The sequence below is a fragment of the Plecotus auritus genome (assembly GCF_963455305.1).
Source record: "Plecotus auritus genome assembly, chromosome: 3".
NCBI lineage: Eukaryota > Metazoa > Chordata > Mammalia > Chiroptera > Vespertilionidae > Plecotus > Plecotus auritus.
The window spans coordinates 107,608,275-107,632,110 of record NC_137772.1 but is presented as its reverse complement, the minus strand read 5'-3'; the positions used below and the strand labels follow the sequence as shown (position 1 = coordinate 107,632,110).

At 43.9% G+C, this 23,836-nt stretch overlaps 1 protein-coding gene across 1 annotated transcript in view; it reads left to right on the top strand.

The window, feature by feature from the left end:
* Positions 1 to 15,660: 15,660 nt before the first annotated feature.
* SOHLH2 (spermatogenesis and oogenesis specific basic helix-loop-helix 2) overlaps positions 15,661 to 23,836 on the top strand; it is a gene marked incomplete at its 5' end in the record, with an annotated part of 139,372 nt that continues 131,196 nt past the window's right edge. Inside the window, one exon of the mRNA XM_080659394.1 lies at positions 15,661 to 15,708. Within this exon, the coding sequence (XP_080515520.1) occupies positions 15,661 to 15,708 (48 nt within the window). The remainder of the gene's footprint in view (positions 15,709 to 23,836) is intronic.

Below are 23,836 nucleotides of genomic sequence, written 5' to 3'. Positions count from 1 at the left end.
GATGCTAGTTATTACTTCAGAAAGCGAAAAAGAGAAAAAAATTGAGATCTGTCTTTATCTATTAAGCATGAAAAAATGTATGGCCAGATCTGTTGTGGAAACTTCCCCAAAAGTAAGCTGTATGTGGGGGAAGGGAGAGACACTTGGCGATCCAATATGGACGCCACTCCCCAAGAAAGCCACCATAAGAGGCCTCATATTCGCCATTTTTCCTTTTTCCAGCTAATGATGCATCGGGGATTTCTGTGCTCATGTAAAGTGAAAAGACCAGTTTAAAAACAAGTGCGCATAGTGTTGTAGTGTAACCCCCATCTTACAAAGGACGCCTCAAAAAAAGGTCCAATTATGGAGTCATTTATTAAAAGCCGGCGGCATACGAGGGAGCAAAAGGGCTCCAGACCTCACAGCCCCAAACAGCTTGCCACATCTGGCTTATATTGACAGAATATCACAAAGGTATTGATTACATCGTTGGGTCTGGAATAAGGAACCTGTTTCGCGAAAAGCATTTTTACAGTAGAGCAACTTAGTTATCTAAAGTATCTACGAATCACTGAGTCAACAGAAACGCATTATCTGGGACCACCTGGATGATTTAGAATAATTGTGCTGTCCAGATTCCAGGACCACTGAGTCAACCGGAATTCAGTTATCTGTAGCTACTGAGACAATTTAGGATCACTATCTATCCTGGGTCCAAGAGGAATGTGCTTCGATGACCAGTGAGCTCACAATCAATGGGATATTCAAACCGCCATCAAGGGAATATTCAATCATACATAAGTTCAGAAAATAAAAATAACTTTTAAATGAGTACAGAACCCAAAACAGCAAGGTTAAAATATTAAACATCAATTTTTACCCAAGTATGGTTGCTACCATACTTCAATAGTTTTTGAGCTGGGCTTGACACTTTTCTGTGTACAGAATAAAAACCCTAGAGATGTTTAGCTTTAAAGATGGCAAAGATGAACCAGGAGACAAATTAAAGCTAGTTTCCCAAGGCATTTTAAGCAGCACCTTTTTGAAATTCCCGCCCTAAGGCAAATAACCAGCAGGAAGTAGATAACAAGTTTGCATATGAATGGCTGATGAAATTTCAAGGCCTTAACAGAGATGATTCTTGTAAAACTCCAAGGGCCCAGAGTAATACAAGAAAATTATTCTCTCTTCTTAAAGGAAATCCTTTTAAAACAGATCTAATATACTTGAAATTGCATGGTATTATTCTACAATGTCATTATAATTTTTGATATTTTTACAACAGCATATTGTACAATTAATCCAAACAAACTTAAAAATCTAATTTTTTTTTTTTATGTTTGGCAGCAATTTAAAAGGATATGAAAGGATTTAATCCCTTCCACTGTGTGGAAAGCCTCACTGGGAAGGCACTTGAGCATCCTATATTGGCCTTTCTTGCCTTATTTGCAAAGAGGGACCCTCCTCACAATTCAATTGCCCATAGCTGTTGCTTGAGTTTTCTGTTCATGCTGAAGTTGAAGCCTCATGGCGGCTGGCACCATGGATCTGTCTCTCGCACAATGGCGTGAGCTGGGCCTTCCCTGGATAAAAAACCTGGGTTCCCCAAGATATGTGATCTATGCCAGGGCCCCGCCAGTAGGCGAGAGGATCCCAAGGCAGGTGCTGGGCGTGGAGGCCACGGGGGCATAGGCTACCAAGGAGACAGAACTGAACCTCACATCACCCTGCTTGGCCCCGGAGGATGGCTGGTTAGTCAATGACGGGTAAGACTCCTTAAGGGAGGGGCAACCTAAGACAGGCACAGTCACAGGGGGCCATCAAGAGAGAACTTGGGGTCAACAGAGGTGGGACACAGATCCCCAACCCCCCAATGTTGCAGGGGCTTGAACACTTGCCCCTTCTGAAGGAGGTCTCCTGCCCCATGGCTGCTTCGCACTTCCCATGCCCAGCTCAGATTGAGATCCAGCTACAAACAAGAGACTTGGCCCAGCTCATATTGAGACCCAAGCAACAGAGGAGTGGCTGATGGTGACTGCCCTATATCTAAATCTAATCTAAATCTAGGAGTGCTCAGGGCTTTCTCAAGGATGCATATAATCCTTTCCATTAATTTTTACAGAGTAAACTAAAATTGTTGTTAAAGTATTAAATTTGACAGTATTGAAGAAAATTTAATTGTACAAGAGGCTGTTCCTAAAGTATTAACCAAAATTTATAAAAAATTTTCCAAAAGCCTCCTAATAATTAAAAAGGGGGATAGTGAAAAAAACCATGTAAAAAAAAAAAAGTCCTGTAAGTAAATTATACCTAGAAAAAATTTTTTCTTTTGAAAACCAATTTTCATTTGTAATGCTATCAGCAAGACAGCCATGAAAAACACACATGATATCAAAATAAATCGGGAAAATTGTTTGGGCAAAAAATTAAAAGGAGCCCAAGTAAAATTTATAGAAAAAATTCCTTTATTAATTTTGGTTGAGATATGTAAGTTTTCAGAAAACAACTCCAAGACCATGTGGATTCCTGCACAGAGAGGAATTAGCAGTAATGCTCCAGCCATGAAGACAAGAGGAGAAACAGTCCAGACATGGAAGACGCTGACGACGTCTTGCCATGCCAGCAGTCAGCAGCTGTGTGTCGCTGCAGGTTGCCCAGGACCAAACCAGAGACCTGCATCGCCACCGTTTGTCCACCATCCAGATATCATTGCCAACATGAACAATTGAAGAACTTTTGGACATTGAAACTTAGACTTAGAACTCTTGGACTTTGAAATTGGGTGTTTATTTCTGATCTGCAGATGCAAGATTTTTTAGAAGAAAGAAACGGGGGAGATGCCGGAAACCAATCATTGTCTCACTAATAGAAAGAGCCTGGTCAACCTTGAAGCTCTGAAAGGTCAGAGCCAACCACTCCCTATCTAATTGAGACAATGGTAACTGAGGCAACTTCCCCATCTTGTAATCATGTAAATCCTTACTGATATGATAATCCGCTTATTACCTGCTTAAGGGCTATGGGTGTTTCCCAAAGCTGCTTAAGGGTAATGGGTGTATCCCATAGCCTCAATAAAAGGGATAGCAAGGCCAGAGCCTAGTGGTAGTCCTCCCACTAGAGGTGGGCTCCCGCCTGGCCCCCCATTTTCCCAAATTAACTCTTTTCTAGTCTCTCTCTCTTCATTTTAGTGTGCGGCCTCCTCCAGAAACCGGACCCTGAGTGAGCCCTGAACCACGCGGGTCGTGTTAAGGGGTCCCACATACTTTGGCACCCGAATCTCCCTTAGAGGCATCTGACGTGCTGGTTGTGGCCTGGGCCCTTGATCGGCTAAACGCAAGCACCACCCAACTGGCTTTGGAGAGCCAGGTTGAGGAGAAATGGAAGGGATCGGTGTTTCTGGACCTTTCAGACCAGCTGGGGAAGCACTTGGTGCTGCCTGTGGCACATATGGAGATGGTAAAACTAGTGGGACTTCCTTAGGGGATCCTGGCAGAACAAGGGGTTGGGTTCCCTTTGAGAGACCTGTTTCTTTTCTCCTACTACTAAAACCTTACAGAACAAGACCCAAGGCAGCAAGGTTTGAGAAATTCCTAACCAGCTGTCTATGTAAGCGAAGTGATCTTGGTGTCTGGGGTCTGTTGTGACTACATTCCAGACTGCCCTGACCAGTCCTACATCTAAAGAGCCTTCTGGGGGCCAGCTGATCGCAAAGGCTGGCCATTCTAACTCACAGAATTTCCTCAGTGTTTTGGGGTTCATCTTAATACCATAGTCCTCAATAAAACCCCTTTCAAAATTTTCCAGCATGCAATTGAGAACAGTGGGTTTACTTTGTCCCAACCCCATGATGATCAGTGGTGAGAGACAGACAAGGGTGCAGGGAAATTTACTAAAAGCCTGGAGGGTCTCCTTAAAGAAAGGATCCTTAATCAGCACAGGCAGGGGCAGGGCAGATAAAATCTCTCCGCCCTGGGGAGCTGTGAGCCCCGCCCCTGAAAGTCCCAGCCAGCCAAAAGAGACAAGAAAAGCCGCAAATACCTTTAAATCTACCCCAGAATTCCAAAATTTCAACCTAACACAGCAAAATCACAGAGCAAACCAAAGCCCCTAATACACAAACATAGACAGAATATGCTCTCCGTGATAGAGAGCAAACGTCTCTGAGAAAAAACTAATTCAACAGTGTTGCTTGAGACTTTTGCAGACCATCATGGGTTCAGCCTTCAGTAAACCAAACATTTTAACCAGATGAGCAATCAGAAAATCAAAGTAGCTTTCGCTTTCACACAGATGAGTTAATCAGCAGTTAATCACACTCTCTCAGTAGACTAGCCCAGCCTGGAGCTGAGCAGATAATGCCCAACTCCCCAGATGGGCATGTGGGCACTCCCGGCACCCACAGCCCTTAACAGAATTCTCGACCAACGTCTTGGTGAGAACCTACCAGAGGAGTTGAGGCTGCGTCCAGCCCCCCTTCTCGGTAGCAAATTGGCTAGTCCCACACACAAACAAACAGAAGAATGAACCCATAATTCCTCAATCAAATCTGAATTCACTCACCTCCGGAGTCCTGATTCCTGATTTACCTGACAAAGTCCTATGACTTCCGGGGAGGTGCTCAAGCTCCCCCTTCCACTCACTTGGAGTGGGCCTGACTGACTGGGGCCCCTACCTTACCGATTCTGTCTACAGGTCCAGAGGTGTCCGTCCACTTTCTCCAGATGCCGGCTGGGTCTTGGACTGAGGTCCGGGAGCACCTGGAGCCCCCTCCCCCCCCGCCCCGCCCCCAGTTCAATTCTGCTAAAATCAGTAGCGAGCACCTCCCAGAGGCCTGTCCCGAGCCCCCGGCCCCCAAACCCCATCCACTCACCAGAGTTTAAACAAAGCCAAAGCGCAATTAGCTTCCCAGTCAGGGATCCATATGTTACAGAAGACCAAAGAAATACCAAGCACGCTTCCTAGAGAAAGAGAGGGACCCCGTTTATTAACACTAGTGGACTCCGGGAATAATTTCCAAACCAGAGCGAAGAGACACACAGAGGGCTTCACTTTTTATAACCTTCTGGGGTCTTTGTCTTGCAGATATGGTTCTGCCCCCTTTTGTGGGCTTACAGGAAGGCCCCTAGGTGTTGGGGGTCCCCAGGCCATATCCGATGATCTGTCCTGGGGCCAGCAATAAAGACCCTTCTCCCCCCTCCAACCAGGGCAGTGCATTGTTCACAGTTTTTATGGCCTGACACGCCTTGCAAGACCAGTTTCCTCCTCAATTCCAGGGTCCTTGAAATGTCCCAAAGCTATCTCTTGTTTAAAGTCTTAAAATTTAGCTTGGAAAGACTGTCAAATATACACAATCCAAAGATTAAATGTCCCAAAGCTATCTCTTGTTTAAAGTCTTAAAATTTAGCTTGGAAAGACTGTCAAATATACACAATCCAAAGATTATATTACATACTCTTTGTAATTATTCTAAAGTACATTAATTAAGCTTAAACCTGTTTTAATATTAAAAATTTGGTTTGGACTATAGAATTAATACCTTTTATTTTAATCAGGCCAATAAAATATTATATCCTAGGTTGAAATTTTACCGCACAGTAGTACATAGACACACATAAACATAAACACTATAATATATTTTGAACTACTAATTTTTCCAGAGAGAACACAAGAATTATTTTCCTCAAAAATGAATTTCCATACTTCATGCATTATATTATTACAACCATATAATTTCTCCCAACTTAGTTTGAACTTTTAACTCTTAGAAGCCTTAAATTTTTAGGTAGCAAGTTAAATACTTAGCATTTCTCAGATTAGTAATATTTTCACACTTTTAAGGATATCTTTTAAATAAAATACAAGACTTATTTAATTAATAGATTCAAATATATCCTCTAGATTTTTCATACCAGGCAAACTCAGATTAATATTTCAGTATTCTGTTATTTTAAAATATCTATATATTTAATAATTTTTTTAATTTAATTCAAAAACTCCAAAGTTTTAAGTTACCAAAGACTTTGGAAAACTGTTTAGGCATATATAATTACCACTGAAAAATATTTTTTACCATATTCTCTTCATTTTAGTTGTATATATTTTGCCTTAACAATTTTGAGATTTTAAAGCCAATTATTACCCAAGGCATTTTCCTTGGCAAATTCTGTAACAGAGATAACTCACTGGCTTTCAGTGGCCTTAATGTTAAAGTATTATTTTATTTTATTTTTCTTTATAAAAACAGGATTGCCCCCAGGACCTGGGAATCAACCTTGGAATGGTCCATTATTATTCAAGAACTGCCCATTATCATGGAAGCATTAACCTTGTTGTCCAACACAGCCTGTATAATTTACTTCCTTATGCCTGTAATTCCTACTTCCCACTGTAATCTTTTTTTCTTTATTGATTAAGGTATTACATATGTGTCCTTATCCTCCTATTATCCCCCCACCCCCATTTAATCTTTGTCCCTTTATTCATCAACAAGGGAAGAGCAAACCAAAATCCCTAAAAGATAGAAAACCAAAATTACATTGCCGACACAGACAGAAATATCACTAGCTGTTTCTGGTGGCTGAACCCTGAGAGGGAGAGCAAGAAGAACCCCCAAGATTAAGAATTCTTGGCAGCTGCTGGGACGTTCCTGCAATCTCTCTCACATTTTCAACCTTACCACACATAAGTGGGTTTCCTCAAAGCAGGACTTGCCTCCTCTTTAAACAAATTAAACAAACAGCAAAGAGACACAAAACATCAACACTCTTATACAGGCACGCAGAACACACTAAAAGTTTACACCACAGAATGTCCAGCATTAAAACCAGCAAAGCAATGTCTTTTGTCCCTGGTTTGGGAACTGCCCCTCTCTAGAACCTCAGCATTCTCCCAATGGACTATTTAAAAAATGGTCTGGGGCCTTTTCTAGTTGCCTCTATCTCCCTTTGTCTTCTAGGACATGTGCCATAGGCCACGTGTCTCCCCACTCACGCATCCTGTTTGCTCTGGGGAAATTCAGTAATGGCATGGCTATTATGGAATTTATGGAATTGGCATGGAAGAGACAGTTGGATACTCTGAGGTTTCAGGAAAAGCCTTTTTTCAAAGCAGCGCTGTTGGTCCAGGGGACTCTAAGATCCAGATCCTGAACCCCTTAGACAATGAGATTTTCTGTTTATACTAGAGGCCCGGTGCATGAAAATTCATGCACTGGAGGGGGGTCCCTCAGCCCGGCTTGCCCCTTCTCACAATCCGGGATCCCTCAGGGGCGGGAGGCGACCTAGTGATCAGGGGAAGGCAATGCCCCCATCACACCTATGCTGCTGCCACTGCCAGCAGCACAAGCCTTGGCTGGCCCTGGTTACCTGAGCCTCGAGTGGCCCTGGGCTGCTGGAGAGCCACCATCTGAGGCTTGCCTGCACCTCAGGCCAGCCCTGGGCGGCTGGGGGGCTGAGGGGACTGGAGGACTCCAGAGGCAGGCGCACAGAGTGGCTGGACCTGCCTGGGGGTGGGCTTGGCCATGCCGCACACCTTCTGCCCTGGCAGGGCTGAGGGGACTGGGTGCCGCCATCTTTGAGGGCATGATGGTCAATTAGCATATTCCCTCTTTATTGTTGTAGTGTACCCCCATCTTACAAAGGACGCCTCAAGAAGTCGAATTATGGAGTCATTTATTAAAGGCCAGCGGCATACGAGAGGCTAAAACGCTCCAGACCTTGCAGCCCCAAACAGCTTGCCACATCTGGCTTATATATTGGCAGAATATCACAAAGGTATCGATTACATCTTTGGGTCTGGAATGAGGAACCTGGTTCAGTTACAAAGCAAAATTGAGCAAGTTGGTTATCTAAAGTATCTAGGAATCACTGAATCAACAGAAACACATTATCTGGGACCACTGGGGCAATTTAGAATAATTGTGCTGTCCAGATTCCAGGACCACTGAGTCAACCGGAATGCATTATCTGTAGCTACTGAGACAATTTAGGATAATTGAGTTGTCCTGGTTCCCAGAAGAATGTGCTTCGATAACCAGTGAGATCACAATCAATGGGATATTCAAACCATCATCAATGGAGTATTGGGATAGCATACATAAGTTCAGGAAATCAAAATAACTTTCTATTGTTTTAGCAAACAAATAAGTACAGAATCCAAACAGCAGTTTCTACCTGAGATGATTGCTACCATACTTCATTCCCCACTGGTTTTATGTGCATGAGTCAAATCATGGACTCATCCTTATTAGTTAGGGGATTGTATTGCCCCCTAACTTCAAATAGTTTGACTACATTAATTTTTCTAAACTGCCTGCTTGGCACAATTAGTTTTCTATTTACTCACCCCACTTCTTTTAAGGGCATTCTCTGTTCTGTTCCTGCTCTCCCGTCCCCTAGCACATCTAGCCTTACTTGGCCCTGGACTTTCCCACTGGCTAGCAAAAATGTTCTTACAGTTACCAAGGCCCCTAGTACCACGGTCCCCTAGTATCATGGTCTCCTGTCCTCACTGAAGTTCAGTTCCCCTCCTGCAGACATTGAGTCTCCTCCTGGCAGCGTGGAGCCCAGGCTAGGGATCTCACGGGTGAGGCTGCTGGTTGCCAGGATCCAGGCCGTTTCCTGGTGCAGAAGCTGGGAGTGGTGTAGCCAGGTCTGGACGCTGTCTACTTTAACAGCCGTGGATGTGCTCAGGATAACAGTGTAGCGTCCCTTTCAGGTTGGGGTGAGTCCTTGGGCAGTGAACTTCTTTACCCACACCGAGTCCCCAGGCTGGAAGGGATGTACAGGGTCCGTGGTGGGCACTGGCAGTGCGTTTCAAACAAGCTTATGGGTGGCTCTCTGGGTATACTGCAGAGCCTGTAAGGACTTGAGCAAGGGAATGGTTATGAATTCCAGCTTTCAGTTTCTCCCTGACCCTGGGAAGGATGGGGGAAGGTCTACTATACATGATCTCAAAAAAGGGGGGAACCTTGCCAAAACCGGTTTGGCTCAGTGGATAGAGCGTTGGCCTGCAGACTGAAGGGTCCTGGGTTCGATTCCGGTCAAGGGCATGTACCTTGGTTGCGGGCACATCCCCAGTGGGGGGTGTGCAGGAGGCAGCTGATCGATGTTTCTCTCTCATCGATGTTTCTAGCTCTCTATCCCTCTCCCTTCCTCTCTGTAAAATATCAATAAAATATATTTAAAAAAATAGTTTTAAAAAAGGGGGGAACCCCTCCTGGTAGAGGGTACACCTGGCCCATAAGAGGGCGAAGGGCAGGAGGTTGGTCCAGTTTTCACCGGTTTCTAGGACAAATTTAGTTAAAGTCCTTTTTAGAGTCCTGCTCATGCCTGTCTTGAACTTTGTGGCTGGTATGCACAATGGAGTTTCTATTTATGCCTAAGGCTTGAGCTATACTTTGAGATACCTTGGCTACAAAGGCGGGGCCGTTATCTGATCCTATGACTACTGGCAGCTGGAATCTAGGTATAATCTCCTGGAGTAATTTCTTGACTACTTATAGAGGCAGTTTCTTTCTTAGTGGGGTATGCTTCAAACCAACCCGAGAAGGTGTCTATGAGAACTAGCAGGTACTTGTACCCTGACGCTGGTGACTTAATCTCTGTGAAATCCCCTTCCCAATGCTCTCCTAGGGGATTTCCCCATGGCCCGAATTCCCAGGGGGACCCTCTTACTTTGCTTAGCAGTGCACAGACAGTACTTCTAGTGACTATGCTTTTAATTATCTTATCTAAGCTTGGTATGTAGTACCTGCCTCGCAGAAGTTCAGAAATCCTGGTGTAAATGGGCAACTAATGTCCAATCTAGAGCCTCTGGGACTAACAGTCTGTCATCTGGTAGGGTCCACCAACCATCTGGTCCTTTGATGGCTTGCTTCTGTTCTGCCAATTCCTCCTCTTGTTTGGTATAGGAGGGGGTCTGTGGTAGGTCGGGGTCCGGCAGGGTTACTAAGATGTGTAAAGGCCCCACTGGTTTTTGGGTGGCTTCCTTGGCAGTTTGGTCTGCGGCTCTATTTCCTCTGGCTTCAGTTGTCTCCCCTTTCTGATGTCCTTTGCATTGCACTATTGCAATTGTCTCCCCTTTCTGATGTCCTATGCAGTGCACTATGGCAACTGCCAACCTCTAATAAGGCTAAAATCTCTTCCCTATTTTTAATGTCCTTTCCGGCTGAAGTTGATAACCCTCTTTCCCGGTGGATGGCACTGTGTCCCCATCGAAGGGCCTGGATTAAGGCCAAAAGTTTAGCTTTTTGTACTGATGTCCCCCTGTTCAGGGACTGTGCCCAAATGGTGTGGTCCAGGGTGACTACCGCTGCCCCTGCATATCGGATCCCATCCTGAACATAACTGCTCCCATCTGTGAACAGTACCTTGTCTGGTGATGATAGCGGGACATCTGTCAGGTCTGGGCGAGCTGTTTGTACTGCATCTGTTACCTCTATGCAGTCATGAATGGGTTCCTCCAGATCATCATCTGGAAGCAGGCTGGCAGGGCTGATGTCCAGTGTCTTTTGGAACCGGATACGGGGCTGATCCAGGAGAACAGCTTGGCACTGGGTGATCCTGGTGTTTGACATACATCTCTCTGGAGCACCTCGAAGGAGGGCCTCCACAGCATGGGGTGTTGTCAGGGCTAGTTCCTGGCCCAGAGTCAGCTTATCTGCCTCCTTTACCAGCAATGCTGTGGCGGCCACTGCCTGGAGGCACACTGGCCACCCTGCTGCCACGGGGTCTAGTCTCTTAGACAGATAGGCTACAGGTCTCTTCCAGAGACCTAGAGTCTGAGTGAGAACCCCTTTGGCAATGCCCCTTACCTCACTCACGTAGAGGTGGAAGGGCTTCATGACGTCTGGCAAGGCTAGGGCAGGTGCTGAGACGAGAGCCTTCTTTAGCTCCTCAAAGGCCCGTTGTTCCACTTCGGTCCAGTTCAGTGGCCTAGCTGGAGTAGCGGTGGCTTGTAGCTTCTGTAAGAGGTCACGTCCAAGCAGGGGTATGGGCATTCTGGCATAACCAGAAATGAATGCGTTACCGTGTTCCTTCCGAGGTCCACAGTCCTTTTTGATGTCCAAGGAAAACAGGCAGTTTGTCCGGTGGCTCCCTGGACTGATGTCTTCTTAGAGGTTACGGGTCCCATCAGCTCTGTCAAGACTGAATAGGCTGCCCCAGTGTCCACCAGGAAACTAACAGGTTTGCCCCCCACTTGTAAGGTTACCCTGGGCTACTGGGGGTTTAATGGAAAGGAGCCCCAGCCCCATCAGTCCTCTTCCTCCAAGTTTAAGAGCCTTGGAGTCTGAGTCTCCCCTTTTGCTTCCCTGGCTAACTTGCCAGGACATTCTCTCTTTCAGTGCCCCTGCTTCCTGCAATAGGCATACTAATTCCTTCCTATTTGCTACTGGCCTTTTCTTTCTTTTAACATTTCTCTTTTCCTTCTCATCACATACACAAACCTTCACAAATCTCACAATTTCAAATTAGCCTTCAAACCTTCTTTCTATGTTCTTCAAAACTGCATAACCATGCCTCAAGCCTTCCATTAAGTATTTCTAAACATGCATAGCAATCAATATTTCAGTATTGTATGCTATTTTAAAGGCAGAGGGAGGAGGGAGCAGGCCCAGCAGGCCCTCTAGAGGGAGGTCACTGGCGCATCCAGGATGGACATTAGATACAATCTAAGTTAACCATTCTAACTGATTCTGGAGGAGGGGGGCTGTGAGAGTCAACTGTAGTGGACTTCTGTAGAAGCTGGTACTTAGGAAACAAAGAAACTCAGAAATATCCTATCTAATAATGAAATATGGTAGCAATCATCTCAGGTAGAAACTGCTGTTTGGGTTCTGTATTTATTTGTTTGCTAAAACAATAGAAAGTTATTTTGATTTCCTGAACTTATGTATGCTATCCCAATACTCCATTGATGATGGTTTGAATATCCCATTGATTGTGATCTCAGTGGTCATCGAAGCACATTCTTCTGGGAACCAGGACAGCTCAATTATCCTAAATTGTCTCAGTAGCTACAGATAATGCATTCCGGTTGACTCAGTGGTCCCGGAATCTGGACAGCACAATTATTCTAAATTGTCCCAGTGGTCCCAGATAATGTGTTTCTGTTGATTCAGTGATTCCTAAATACTTTAGATAACTAACTTGCTCAATTTTGCTTCTGTAACTGAACCAGGTTCCTCATTCCAGACCCAAAGATGTAATCGATACTTCTGTGATATTCTGCCAATATAAGCCAGATGTGGCAAGCTGTTTGGGGCTGTGAGGTCTGGAGCACTTTTGCTCCCTCCTATGCCGCCGGCTTTTAATAAATGACTCCATAATTCAACTTCTTGAGGCGTCCTTTGTAAGATGGGGGTGCCCCAAAAGTGCACCAGCCCTCAGAGATGAGGAGTCAGAGGTTTTGAAAGGACTCTAGGTGGGCTTTTTTGGGGCAAAGAATTCTCTGTGCAGATCCTGATCCTCGGAAGGTCTGGAGGGGAGAGATAATGGTCTTAGCAAGTGGAATGTGGTCTAAGCAAAAGGGAATGTCTGTTGTGAAGTGGCCTAAAGGTCAGTTCCCAGGGGAGGGGTATTGATTCAATTATTTGATTAAACCTAACAGTAGGCACCAGGGCAGGGGGTCATTATTCAATGCAGTTGGTCCTGAGCTCAGCCCTGAGTGGTTTTGTTGCTCTTATGGAATGGGAGCTAAAATACAACTGAGACCTAGATGTTATCTCTAGAAAGATCAGGGGGTCCAAATGGCATGGCCAGGGATATGCTAGGGGAGGAAAGTTTACCCTGGGGGTAAAGGCCCACCCCACAATTGTCCTTTGCTAGGTACCCAGGGCTTTCCTCCCTGGTGACCTTCTGTACCTGGCCCATTGTCCTTGTTCTTCTCATGTCTGTTTAACTGCCTATAACAGAACTATTCAAGGTATATGAATATTGTCATAAGTACACAATTATAATTTATTTTTTAGGAAAAGTAATTTAAAGCATATACTATGAATGCTAATAATTTTAGGTGACCCAAAAACTATTTTCTAAGAGACTATTTGAATTGTTAATTTTAAGTGCAAGTTTTTACATATATTTCTCTATGTAGAATTATTCTCATCATATTTAATAATTTGTAGTATTCAGGGTTTTCATCAAGAGCATAAGTAGTGAAATAGGGAATTTTTAAAATTAAGGTAGCCCAAGGAAAAAACACAGAATTGCAAAAGGTTACATTTCCATAAGACAGGGGGCAGGGAGCCAGCAGAAGTTACATTTCCATAAGACAGGGGGCAGGGAGCCAGCAGAAGTTACATTTCCATAAGACAGGGGGCAGGGAGCCAGCAGAAGTTACATTTCCATAAGACAAGGAAGCTGGGGGAAGCAGCAGTTACATTTCCATACAAGGGGAAGACAGAAGTTATATTTCCATAAGATAAGGGAACTGGAAATAGCCAAAGGTCTATATTTACAAAATAAAGAAGGAGGGTCTCAGATGTTCCATGTGAGATTTGACCTTTGAGCTCAGGAGTTGCTATAGTGACCAAATCAAAGGGGAATAGTGGTCAATCAGAAGGGATATTGAGGCACAAAAAACTGCAGCCTTTATAAACCAGAGAAAAAAGGAACTCGGTGGGACTCTTTCCTCTCCCCATGTGGGAGTCTGTACTTGTTCTTCAATAAATTTCCACCTTTAGTCCATGGATTCATTCTTCGACTGCGTCAGACAAAGAATCTGGGTAAGCCATCCTGCTCAGGGGAACACTGTGTGTTCTAGTCCAAAAATTCCAGTATTAGTAGCATATATTTACTCTTGGGAACCACAAAGGCCACCCATCTGCCCATTTGTCTAATAATATAAATGCATATGATTCAAAAATGTTAAAAGGGACAAGGATTGGAAAATATTAAAATACTTAATTTGATTCTTATGAAGCTTGAATACAGAAGAGATTTGTTATCTTTTTTTGCTTCCTGTGAAAGGGCGGGGAGAGACTGACTCCATGTTCCCTTTGTTCCATGTCCTCCACCTCATGGAGTCAGGTTCCAGGCCTAGAACCTCTCCAAGAGCCCAACCCACACTTTTGAATTAGCCAATAGAAATGCAAGAGGAAAGTAAGCTGCACCCTGCCCCCATGTGCAACCTGACCCCAACCAATTAGTGGAGGCCACACTACCTCAGCCCTCCTACCTCTCCCAGGCCCCCTATAAATCAGCGCGTTTGGGGTCTGGGGCTCTCTCTCTCTCCACCTCGCCGCTGCGCCGGTGTGTGTGTGTGGGATTGAGCTCGAGCTAGCTCGATTAAAGGCTCCTTGCTTTTGCATCGGACTCGGCTCCCTGGTGGTATTTGGGGATCACGAAATCTGGGCATAACACCTGCAAAACAGGAATGATTAGTCCTCTCACATAAATTTAGGGGCATGAATCTGTGTCAGTTTCAACAATATTTTTGTCTCTATTAGCATCAGATTTGCTAATCTAGACCTCTGAAGCCATGCAAACTTGATTATCATAAAGAGGGGAAATACTTAAGCTGCCTCATTTAACACTTCACACTATGCCTGGGCAGGACCTCACCTTTGTTCTATATTGATGAGCAAACTGCCTCACTGATATTCTCAGTTCCTGATCGAAAAACCAATAAATAGCCAAAATTCATATCAATTAAAACGAGTACATTTACTTTTAAAAATAATGCAGAATGATCTCATCAGAAATTTATCTGGACCTTTTCTCATCAAAATAATGCAGAACTACAATAATAATTTTGTATGCCCTCAAGATCTAAATCAAGACCCCAGAACACACCAGGACCTGCTCAGGACATAGAGGAGTTTTGCCCTGAGATAGGGGGTATTGATGGTTCAAGTGAGATCAAGAGTTTAGGCAATTCAAACTGACAAACACTATCAGATATCATCCTCTCCCTCCTTCCTCCCCCGCCCCACCCCCACCTCCTCCATTCTAACAATGGGAAAATCAGGAGCAGCAGTAAAGACCTACAAGAGATTCTGGCACTCAACAGACTTCAATAAAATGTCTAGTGAAGGCTGAATAAAGTGGGTTACATAGCAGCACTTCCAGGAGATTTCTTATTGGCTCACTTTCTCACTTAGGAAAATTGGGACAATATTTGTTGAATCATAGGACAAAATGAGATGCTACTACAATTTTCAACTTTTCTAAGGGTTGGAAAGAATGCAGTACTCGCCTTCCCTATTCTATACATATGTTTGTCTAGGAAAAAGAAAATAAGCCTGTTTGCTAATACGTAATATTAAAACTTGAAAGATTTCCCGTAAGATACTCATATGATATTTAGTAGACAGGCCTGAGGCGGAGGAGTGGCAGTTCTAAGGCCTGTGTAATCCACAGGGAATGGGCCAGTTCCAGGGTCCTGTCCCCTAAGGCCCTCCAGGGCACCTTGGGCAGCTCCTTTCAGGCAGCCCTGCCGCCTGCCCCTAGCCCCATGTCCTCCTACCCGGTTCCAGCAGTCCTCCCCTCTTCGATCTCAGAGCCTTCTGCTGCTTCCCCAGGTGCCCAGGCCTGAGCGGCAAGGTCACTTTAAGGGCTGCCGGGTGTACGTGCCCGCAGCTGCTGGCCCAGAACCATTAGCGGGCTGGTCGCCCGGGGTAGCTGATCTCCTCCTGCGGGGAGGCTGCCCCAGCACCAGGCACGTGGGCAACGGGCCATGGAGGCCTCAATTATCCGCCAGGATCCGGGCCAAATCTCTAGTCAGGTAAGAGGCAAGAGGCAGAGAAAGAGGAAGCGGAGGCAGCTGCGTTCGTAACCGCCCCTGGCCCGGGGCAGTGGTGGCCCCTGCGGCTGCACAGGCGTCTCTCATTGCCTCATCTCGGGAGGTCAGGGACAGGAAGGGCTACTTTCAAGGGCGGGAGCGAGCCTAGGGTAGGCAGGGCTCCTGAGGCTGTCCGGGCCCAAGGTCCTGGAGCACCTACCCCACTCGAGGTTAGGACCAGGCTGTATCCTCCCAGGAAAGGAGGGGGAAGGAGAAGAGTGTGTTTTACAAAGAAACCTCTTTCTAGCCCTGGCACCTGCCAAACTTAAAAGCATTTTTCAGGCAGGAGACCACTGGTATTTAGGTAGGAGCAAAAGTTAGTAGGTAGTTGGGGCCGGTGGCCTGGAAAAATGTGAATGACATTTTTAGCTTGAATATAGGAAAGTTTATGTAATGTAGGAAAGCTTGTCTTGGCATAACTTGGAGGCTCTTCTTTAGTTTGCTTACTGGCATGGCGCCTCCAAGTGACCTTGCAGCCTTCCTCAGCGCACACCCACAAGGGCAGGTATGTGTGGAAACCAAAGCGGCTGCTCTCCTCACACTTCTTCCCACCCTCAATGGAAGTCCAAAAGTCCACGGGCCTCTTTGAAAGTGCCTTACTTATCATGCAGTAGCAGAAGCAAACAATCACTTGTGTAGCTGTTTTAGATAAAAATGAAAGGTGATTATTAGCCCAATAGGAAGGGTGTAAACAAAACCTCACCCATCCCAGAAAGTAGGGCAAACAGTGTTGGCTTTCTTATTTCCCATATGAGAGAGAAACCTTTTGAGCTGTGTGAAGTTTTGTTACCTCTTAGAACGTTCTACAATACTTCAATGTCCTCACTGCTTAGGAACAAGCTTTCTGAACTGGAATTATGACCTTTTGGAAGTGGATCAATTTAATTGGTTTTCTTAATTATTTCAAAATGCAGGCACCTACTTAAAAAGGAAAAATAGTATTTTATGGTGCACAAAATGGAATTCTGAATAAAATGTCTGATTAGTAGTAAATAAATAATTGTCGTTTTCTACCGTAAGACAGTCAGAAGCCCCAAATGAACCCTTTGTTTGCATTTGAAGAGCAATTTAGTCTCTCCACATAGAGCTAAATGTTTAAGCCCTTGACTCCTGGGGAAAATGGAGGCCAATGATTGCCAGGTGAGAGTATCAACCCCTCCAGCTCCGTGTCAGTGCTGCTCCAGGTGATAGAGTGACATAAATAACAACTCACTAAAATGTGGAAGCCATTGGCTTGAAGCACTTGAGCACCAATTGCTACTAATTAAGGGTTTAGCCTGGGGCAGATTGCAAATGGAAATCCAGTATTTAAAAAATCTAGAGACTGGAGTGGCTGGAATGCTACCGTAATCCCAGAAATCAGACGGAGTGGATCAGGAGTATTGGTGACTGGATGCTGCATTATAAAAATTGCCCACACTTAAAAGATCTATATCAAGGTGTTGTGTTGGTAGTGTTTATTCCAGAGAGGTGGAATTACAGATACTTTTTACTTTCTCATTAGGCTTTTTCAAATGTTCCAATATTTCCCAAATGTTGCTTTTGTTAACATAAAAACAAACAAACAAACAAACAAAAACATTGAAACCTATAAAGAATTTTTGTGAATTTATTTGAGCCAAACTATTGATTGACAATTGCTGGGAAGCAGGATCTCAAGCTATGGAGATAGTGCTCTGGAGAATGGCGGTTTTTCACTTTGTTTTATACATTAAAATCAAAGAGGGAGAAGTAAGTGGGTTATATGAAATTCATTGGTGATAGATTAGGAAGGCAGAAGTAAGCAAAGTGGGGAAACCTCTGGGATGGGATAAAAAGTAAAATGATAGACACATACTTCTTTTACTTGGATGGGTAACAGGATAGTTAACAGTCAACAATTAACAAGATAACTAACAATAAAGGAATTTGTGGTTTATGCCCTGAGGGGCCTGGAAAAAGGGAAGTTACAAGTTACCCTGACATTCCACAGGTATGTTATCTTAGATGTTCAGTAGAGATTGAAGTTAATCTTTGTCAGGGAAGATACTGGCCTAGGACATGACTATCCACTATAAAATGCTTTTTAATGAAAAGGTTTTAATTTCAGACCATCCTTATGGTTACTTTAGGTCTCTTGAGTTTGCAAGGCCATCCCTTTGTCACCCAAGGTGCAATTAGCAATTTAAAAAAATTAAATTTATTTTATTTTTTTCATCATGATTTATTCTCTCTATGCCCTTTTCCACCTCCACCCCCTACCCCCTCAATCACTCCACTGTTGTCCACGTCCCTGTGTTCTCTTTTTTTCCCCCCTCTTTTCTGCTTAATCCCTCCACCCACCTCAACACTTCCCACCCCCACCAAGCTATCTGCCTTCTCTCTATTTATGAATCTGTCTCTATTTTGCTTGGTAGTTCAATTTAAATAGAAAAAAAAAATCTGCCAAAGGAAGTCTGGCATTGGTTCAAGTTGTGGTGCGTACAGGTGAAAATCTTAAATGTACTAAAAGGCAGTTTTCCAGAGCAGCATAGCCTAGAAAGTTTTATTCGGTTTTCTTTTATTATTCTTATCAGTGGATTCTTCCCATCACGTGTGTTCATATTACACCATCAACAAGATCTTTTTAACTGATAAATATTATGATTTAAGTTGATTAGAAGCTATTGAGTTAATTTGCATTACCTTGGGGTAGTGTTCTAATTTGTCTGATTACAAACATTACAAATATGCTATGGCACTAATTTTGTAGGGCTGGGAAGGAAGCCCTTGCAGGAGAGCAATCGGTTCTCTCCCAAAGCTGCTTTCTTTCATGCTCCCTCTGTGTTCTGGTGCCAGGCACTCTGCACACTTAGATTCCTGCGCAGAGGACTGCTTAGTGGTGTTGCCCTTCCTCATAAGTTTGTGGGTCCCTCTCCCACTTTTTGGATTTATCCCCACTCTCCAGGACCCATGCTACACCCTTCACTCCACAAGACTAGCTGAGAGGTTCTGGGGAAATAGAGAACTGAGCCTCTGAGGTGCATACAGTCAGAAGGACCAGGACTAGCTAGCTAGAGATGGGATCAAGTTATCAGCTGATGTCCACTATTCAGAACTTACCTTTGCTCCTCAGTAGGCCCAATTACTGAGCCCCGTGGCTCAAGTAATGCTGAGAGCAATTTGATTTAGGGCTGTTTTCACTGCCTGAGGTGGACACATTTTCCTAATTCTACCTCTCCCCTTCCCCAAGTTGATTTGCCATTTTTCTGTACTCCTTGTGTTCAGGTTTGGGATTACTTGAGAAAACATGATAATAAGTACCACCTACAGGATATTATACACATATTTCTTCTTATAACAGTCTTTTGAGTTATTATCCCCCAGATTAGGATCACACAAGTATCTTCCTCAAATTCACTAGTAAGTGGCTGAACTAGGGTGACAGACCCTGGTTTATGTGCCTTGATAGCCTTTGTTCTCTTTTCACTGCATCAAGCTGTTACAAAAGGAGCAGTGGTAACAGCTTTGGTAGAAATGAGGTTCATACACTATTTTTCATGACTTCCAAGGATTGAAAGTCATACTTATCAGAAGAAGAAGGACTACTAGAATGTAAGCTCCTTGGTGACAGGGACTTTGTCTACTTGTTCACCTTATATTCCCAGCATAGTATCTGCCCTAGAGTAGGGCTCAGTAAATATCTATGGAGAGAATAGATTTCAACCATATTTAAGCAGATGCAAAGTACCAGGATCTGTTAAAGGAAAAGAAAATAAACCTTTCTAATAGAGTTTTACAAGTTATTCATAGCCTAGGACACCCTGATTTATATGTGTTATCCTATATAATAAAAGGGTGATATGCAAATCGACCAAACAGCAGAACGACCAGTCGCTATGACATGCACTGACCACCAGAGGGCAGACACTCAATGCAGGAGCTGCTCCCTGGTGGTCAGTGCGCTCCCATAGGGGGAGCACCGCTCAGCCAGGAGCCGGGCGAGCACAGTGGCAGTGGCAGGAGCCTCTCCCACGTCACAGGCAGCGCTCAGGAGCAGCGAGCAGGTGGGCAGTAAGGAGCGAGGGCTCCTGGACTGTAGGAGGGATGTCTGACTGCTGGCTAGGCCCATCCCCATGGGAAGTGGGCCTAAGCCGGCAGTCAGACATCTCCCAAGGGGTCCTGGACTGCAAGAGGGTGCAGGTGGGCTGAGGGACCTCCCTCCCCCCTGAGTGCACGAATTTTCATACACCGGGCCTCTAGTTTTAGTATAATTATTAATAGCATCCCCTTTCATTCTCAAAAATGTCTCAGTTTGGGAGGTAAATGCAATGGTCACCCTATCTATAACAGATAGGTTATTTTTAGACATTTGTAGGTTAATTAAAAAACAAAATTAGAATCACTCCTTTTATGACCACCTGTTAATAACCATTTTCAATGCTTAGTGTTTGGTTCACATGGGAATATATTGGTACAGAGGAAATCCTGTGCCATAATGGTGATTTGCAAAGTCTGCACTAAAAGCATCAAGGTGGCTCAGAGTCTCATGTTGCTCCTACAGTATTATTAGAAATGAGGAATGTTTATAAAATGAAAAGGAAACATTCTAGAAGGGTGTTTCACTCATCTAGGGTCCTAATATTCTCTATTATAGAAATTCAGAATTTCAAAGCTCATTTGAAAGTGTAATGCTGTTGTCTTAACGAATGATATTTGAGGGAAATAGAAGGGAGAGACTGGTGACATGGGTTGATATTCTACTATGAAAGGCCATACTGTAGAGTTTGAATTTTTATCCTGTTTAAAACAGGGTGAGGCAGGTGAGCAAGACTGGCTCATGATGGTGAATTGAGCATGCATGTCAATGTCTCCATCCACCCAGACTCTATGGCAGGAGATATTTTAAAATGTAAATAACATGGAGAAAAAAAAAGGGGGAGGGGGTATTCCAAATGAGAAGTCCAAGGAGACATAACAACTAAATGCAGGTCCTCAATGGGATCTTGGTTTGAACAAAGCAGCTTTTCTGTGAAAACACACACACACACACACACACACACACACACACACAGTTCCACAGGAAAACTTGAAATTTAAAAATCAGATAGGATCAAATTGCCACTAAAACAAAGGTACAAAAACACAGTTTAAAATACATAGAGAAAAGAAGAAATGGGAGGTCAAGCAATTCTAGTGACAGTTCAGGCAGAATGTTAGGTGAAACAATGATGAAATGGCCAAGAGGGTACTCACCTGGTGATGAAGTTAGCTTCATGCTGAATACCTGGGCCAGCTGAACCCCTGAATTTCTTTAGCCCTTGGACTCTCTCAGCTCACTCTTACTACAGCTGGAGCCATAGTTCTTTTAAACCAAGGAAAAAACCCAGGAACTGCTCTTTCCAAAGAAAATGAGCTTTATGTAGTACAATTATATGTAGTAGCAATGGGTTCTTGTTAGTAATTTGCAGAACTCTATAACTGAAAAGGATTAGGAAAGGCAACTCTGCCCATGAAGGAAATATTTCAGAGTAAAGCTTGCTGTTTTTTGACAAATTGTTAGTCCCAGCTTCTGCTCTCCAATCTTTGCTTCCATTGTTCCATCTGCTCACATCAAGGTTGTTGTTAGTTGTCCCTTTAAAGGAATCAGTAATTGGGGAAACAGACCACCTCAACTGCCAGGGAAACTGCTTAAAACCGTCGACTTAAACCATGCTCATTTTTATGTTTGGATAACCAAGGGTCACCAGACATTAACAGAACTAGATGTAATGCACATGAACAATGGGCCTTGAAAGGACTGACTCTATCCTGTCCCTTGCCCTCCATCTGAACCATAGGTACTCCATCTTGTTCCGTAACCTCCATTTTGTAAGCCACTAAACACAGATGGTTCTTTGTTCTGTTAATTCCAGGAAGTAACTAAACCAGATAGCCTCCCTGATAGAAGTAACTCTGCTATTTCTAGCTTCTATAAGCACACTTGCTCGAATAATGGGGAAAATAAGACATTTTTTGGGGAGGGGCTAGCAATCTGAATCTGTGCCAGTAACCTAATGCACATTCTTGTTAGCCTATAGTCTAGTTACTGCCCCCTCTTAATTATCTGGTCCTGCAAACTGCTCTGCCGGCATGGGGGTCTGGTCGTCCTTGGTTCCTCCCATGCCAGGTGTCTTCTGGTTATCTGAACTGTGCTCAAGGCTACTAGCCTTCCACAAGATATCTGCTAAGCACACTGCCCCATCCCAGCACATAGGTTTTTTGGTTTTTTTTTTTTTTTTTTTGCATTTATAAACTAATCCCTAAGTTCATTTGGGGCCGTGAGGTTTTGAAGAGACATTAGTCCTCTCGGCCACTGGCATTTACAATAAAGACTCCAAATTCTGCCCTCTGACTGTGGCGTCTTCTGTTTGACTCGCTGAATTCCAATATAACACACAGACACTAGACAAAAATTACTGAAAAATCTTAGAAATGAGCCATTCACATTAAATGAACTGAAGTTGTAAAAAAATTTAGAAGGACTGAAGACTGAGTTGGTCATATGAAAAATAAAGTTAAGTAAGTCTCTCTGAAGTTGAGACATGAAGGATCAATTTAGAATGTCTAACATATAATGGAAGATTTCTTAGGAGAGACAAAGACACAGAGACAAGGGAATAAAGAAATAGAAGGAAATTCTAGAGCCAAAGATCCACTGAGTGCCAAGTAGGATTAATAAAACACATGCCCAGCACATCCTAGAAAATTATTAAGACCCACAGCATAAGAGAAAAGCACCATAAGAAAAATAAAACAGCTTGTTTTTTTCATCAGAAACTTTGGATGCTGGTATTATCAGTGGATGGAGTTCCTGGGGTGCCCCTGGAATAAGAATTTCTGGAGATCCTTATAGGAGTTATTGTAGAAAGCTTTATTTCTGTGGAATTATACCCTGAGTTTCCAAGGTCCCATTTTCCTTTGTCCTGCCAAGAAAAAAGTCCCATTTTGTTTTCAGCAGGGCTAAGGTAAAAGCCAGTGTCCAGAGTTTTGCTCCATGTTGGAGAACAACTCCAGTCCATCATCAGGCTAGCTTAGTTTATGTTCCTTGCTATAGTCCATTAGTCCATTGCTTGTGGGGTCCACAGGGTGACATGGCTGGTGGGGAAGCAACATAGGCAGGAGCAAAGCCAAATGAACCAGAGAGCCAAGAGTCAAGAGCCAAGAGAGAGAGAATTATATATCATATTATATATATTAAATATTATAGTTTATATGAATATGTATAATTATGAACCTCTATATATATAAAAGGCTAATATGCTAAGTGTCCCTCCACCTGTCCAACCAGTTGCTATGACGTGCACTGACCACCAGGGGCCAGACGCTCAACGCAGGAGCTGCTGAGCTGCAGTGACTTGGCAGTGGCAGTTCTCGGGTGATGCACCCTGAAACCAGAGAGGAGGGAGCCGGATTCCTTGCAGTGCCAGGCGATTCCACCTTCAGCCATGGGTTATGTTGTTGCTGGGCACTGTTGGCCCCAAATCTGGTTTATTGCACACTTGCATTTGCGTTCCACACCCTGTATGACAGCAACTTTGCAGGGTGCCCTCTCGCACTCTGGGCCCCCTTGGGGGATGTGAGAGAGCCAGTTTCAGCCTGATCCCCACAGGCCAGAGGGACCCTGCTCACTCTGCAGACGCTGGGGAGGGACGGCAGGAGGTTGGCTCCAGGGCATGTCTGGCCCATCTCGCCCAGTCCTGCCCTGCTGGCCACCTTATGATTAATTTCCTTTCAATGTACACGAATCCATGCACCAGGTCACTAGTGTACCCATAATTAGAATCTATAGTTAGAGAAATTGATAAGTTGACAAACCATAATTAAAGAGGGAAGTAGACTTCTCTAATTTATCTCATAAACTGAAAGATCAGGTAGAACTAAAATAAGAAAGAAATCAATTAACAAATTTAATCTAAAATATATGGAGAGAATATATGCCCAACAGAAAACACAATGTTTTCAAGTATCCATGGAAGGTTAACAACAATTGATTGTCTGTTAGGACACAAATAAAAGATCAACAGCCCAGCCAGTGTGGGTCAGTGGTTGAGTGTCAATCTATGAACTAGGA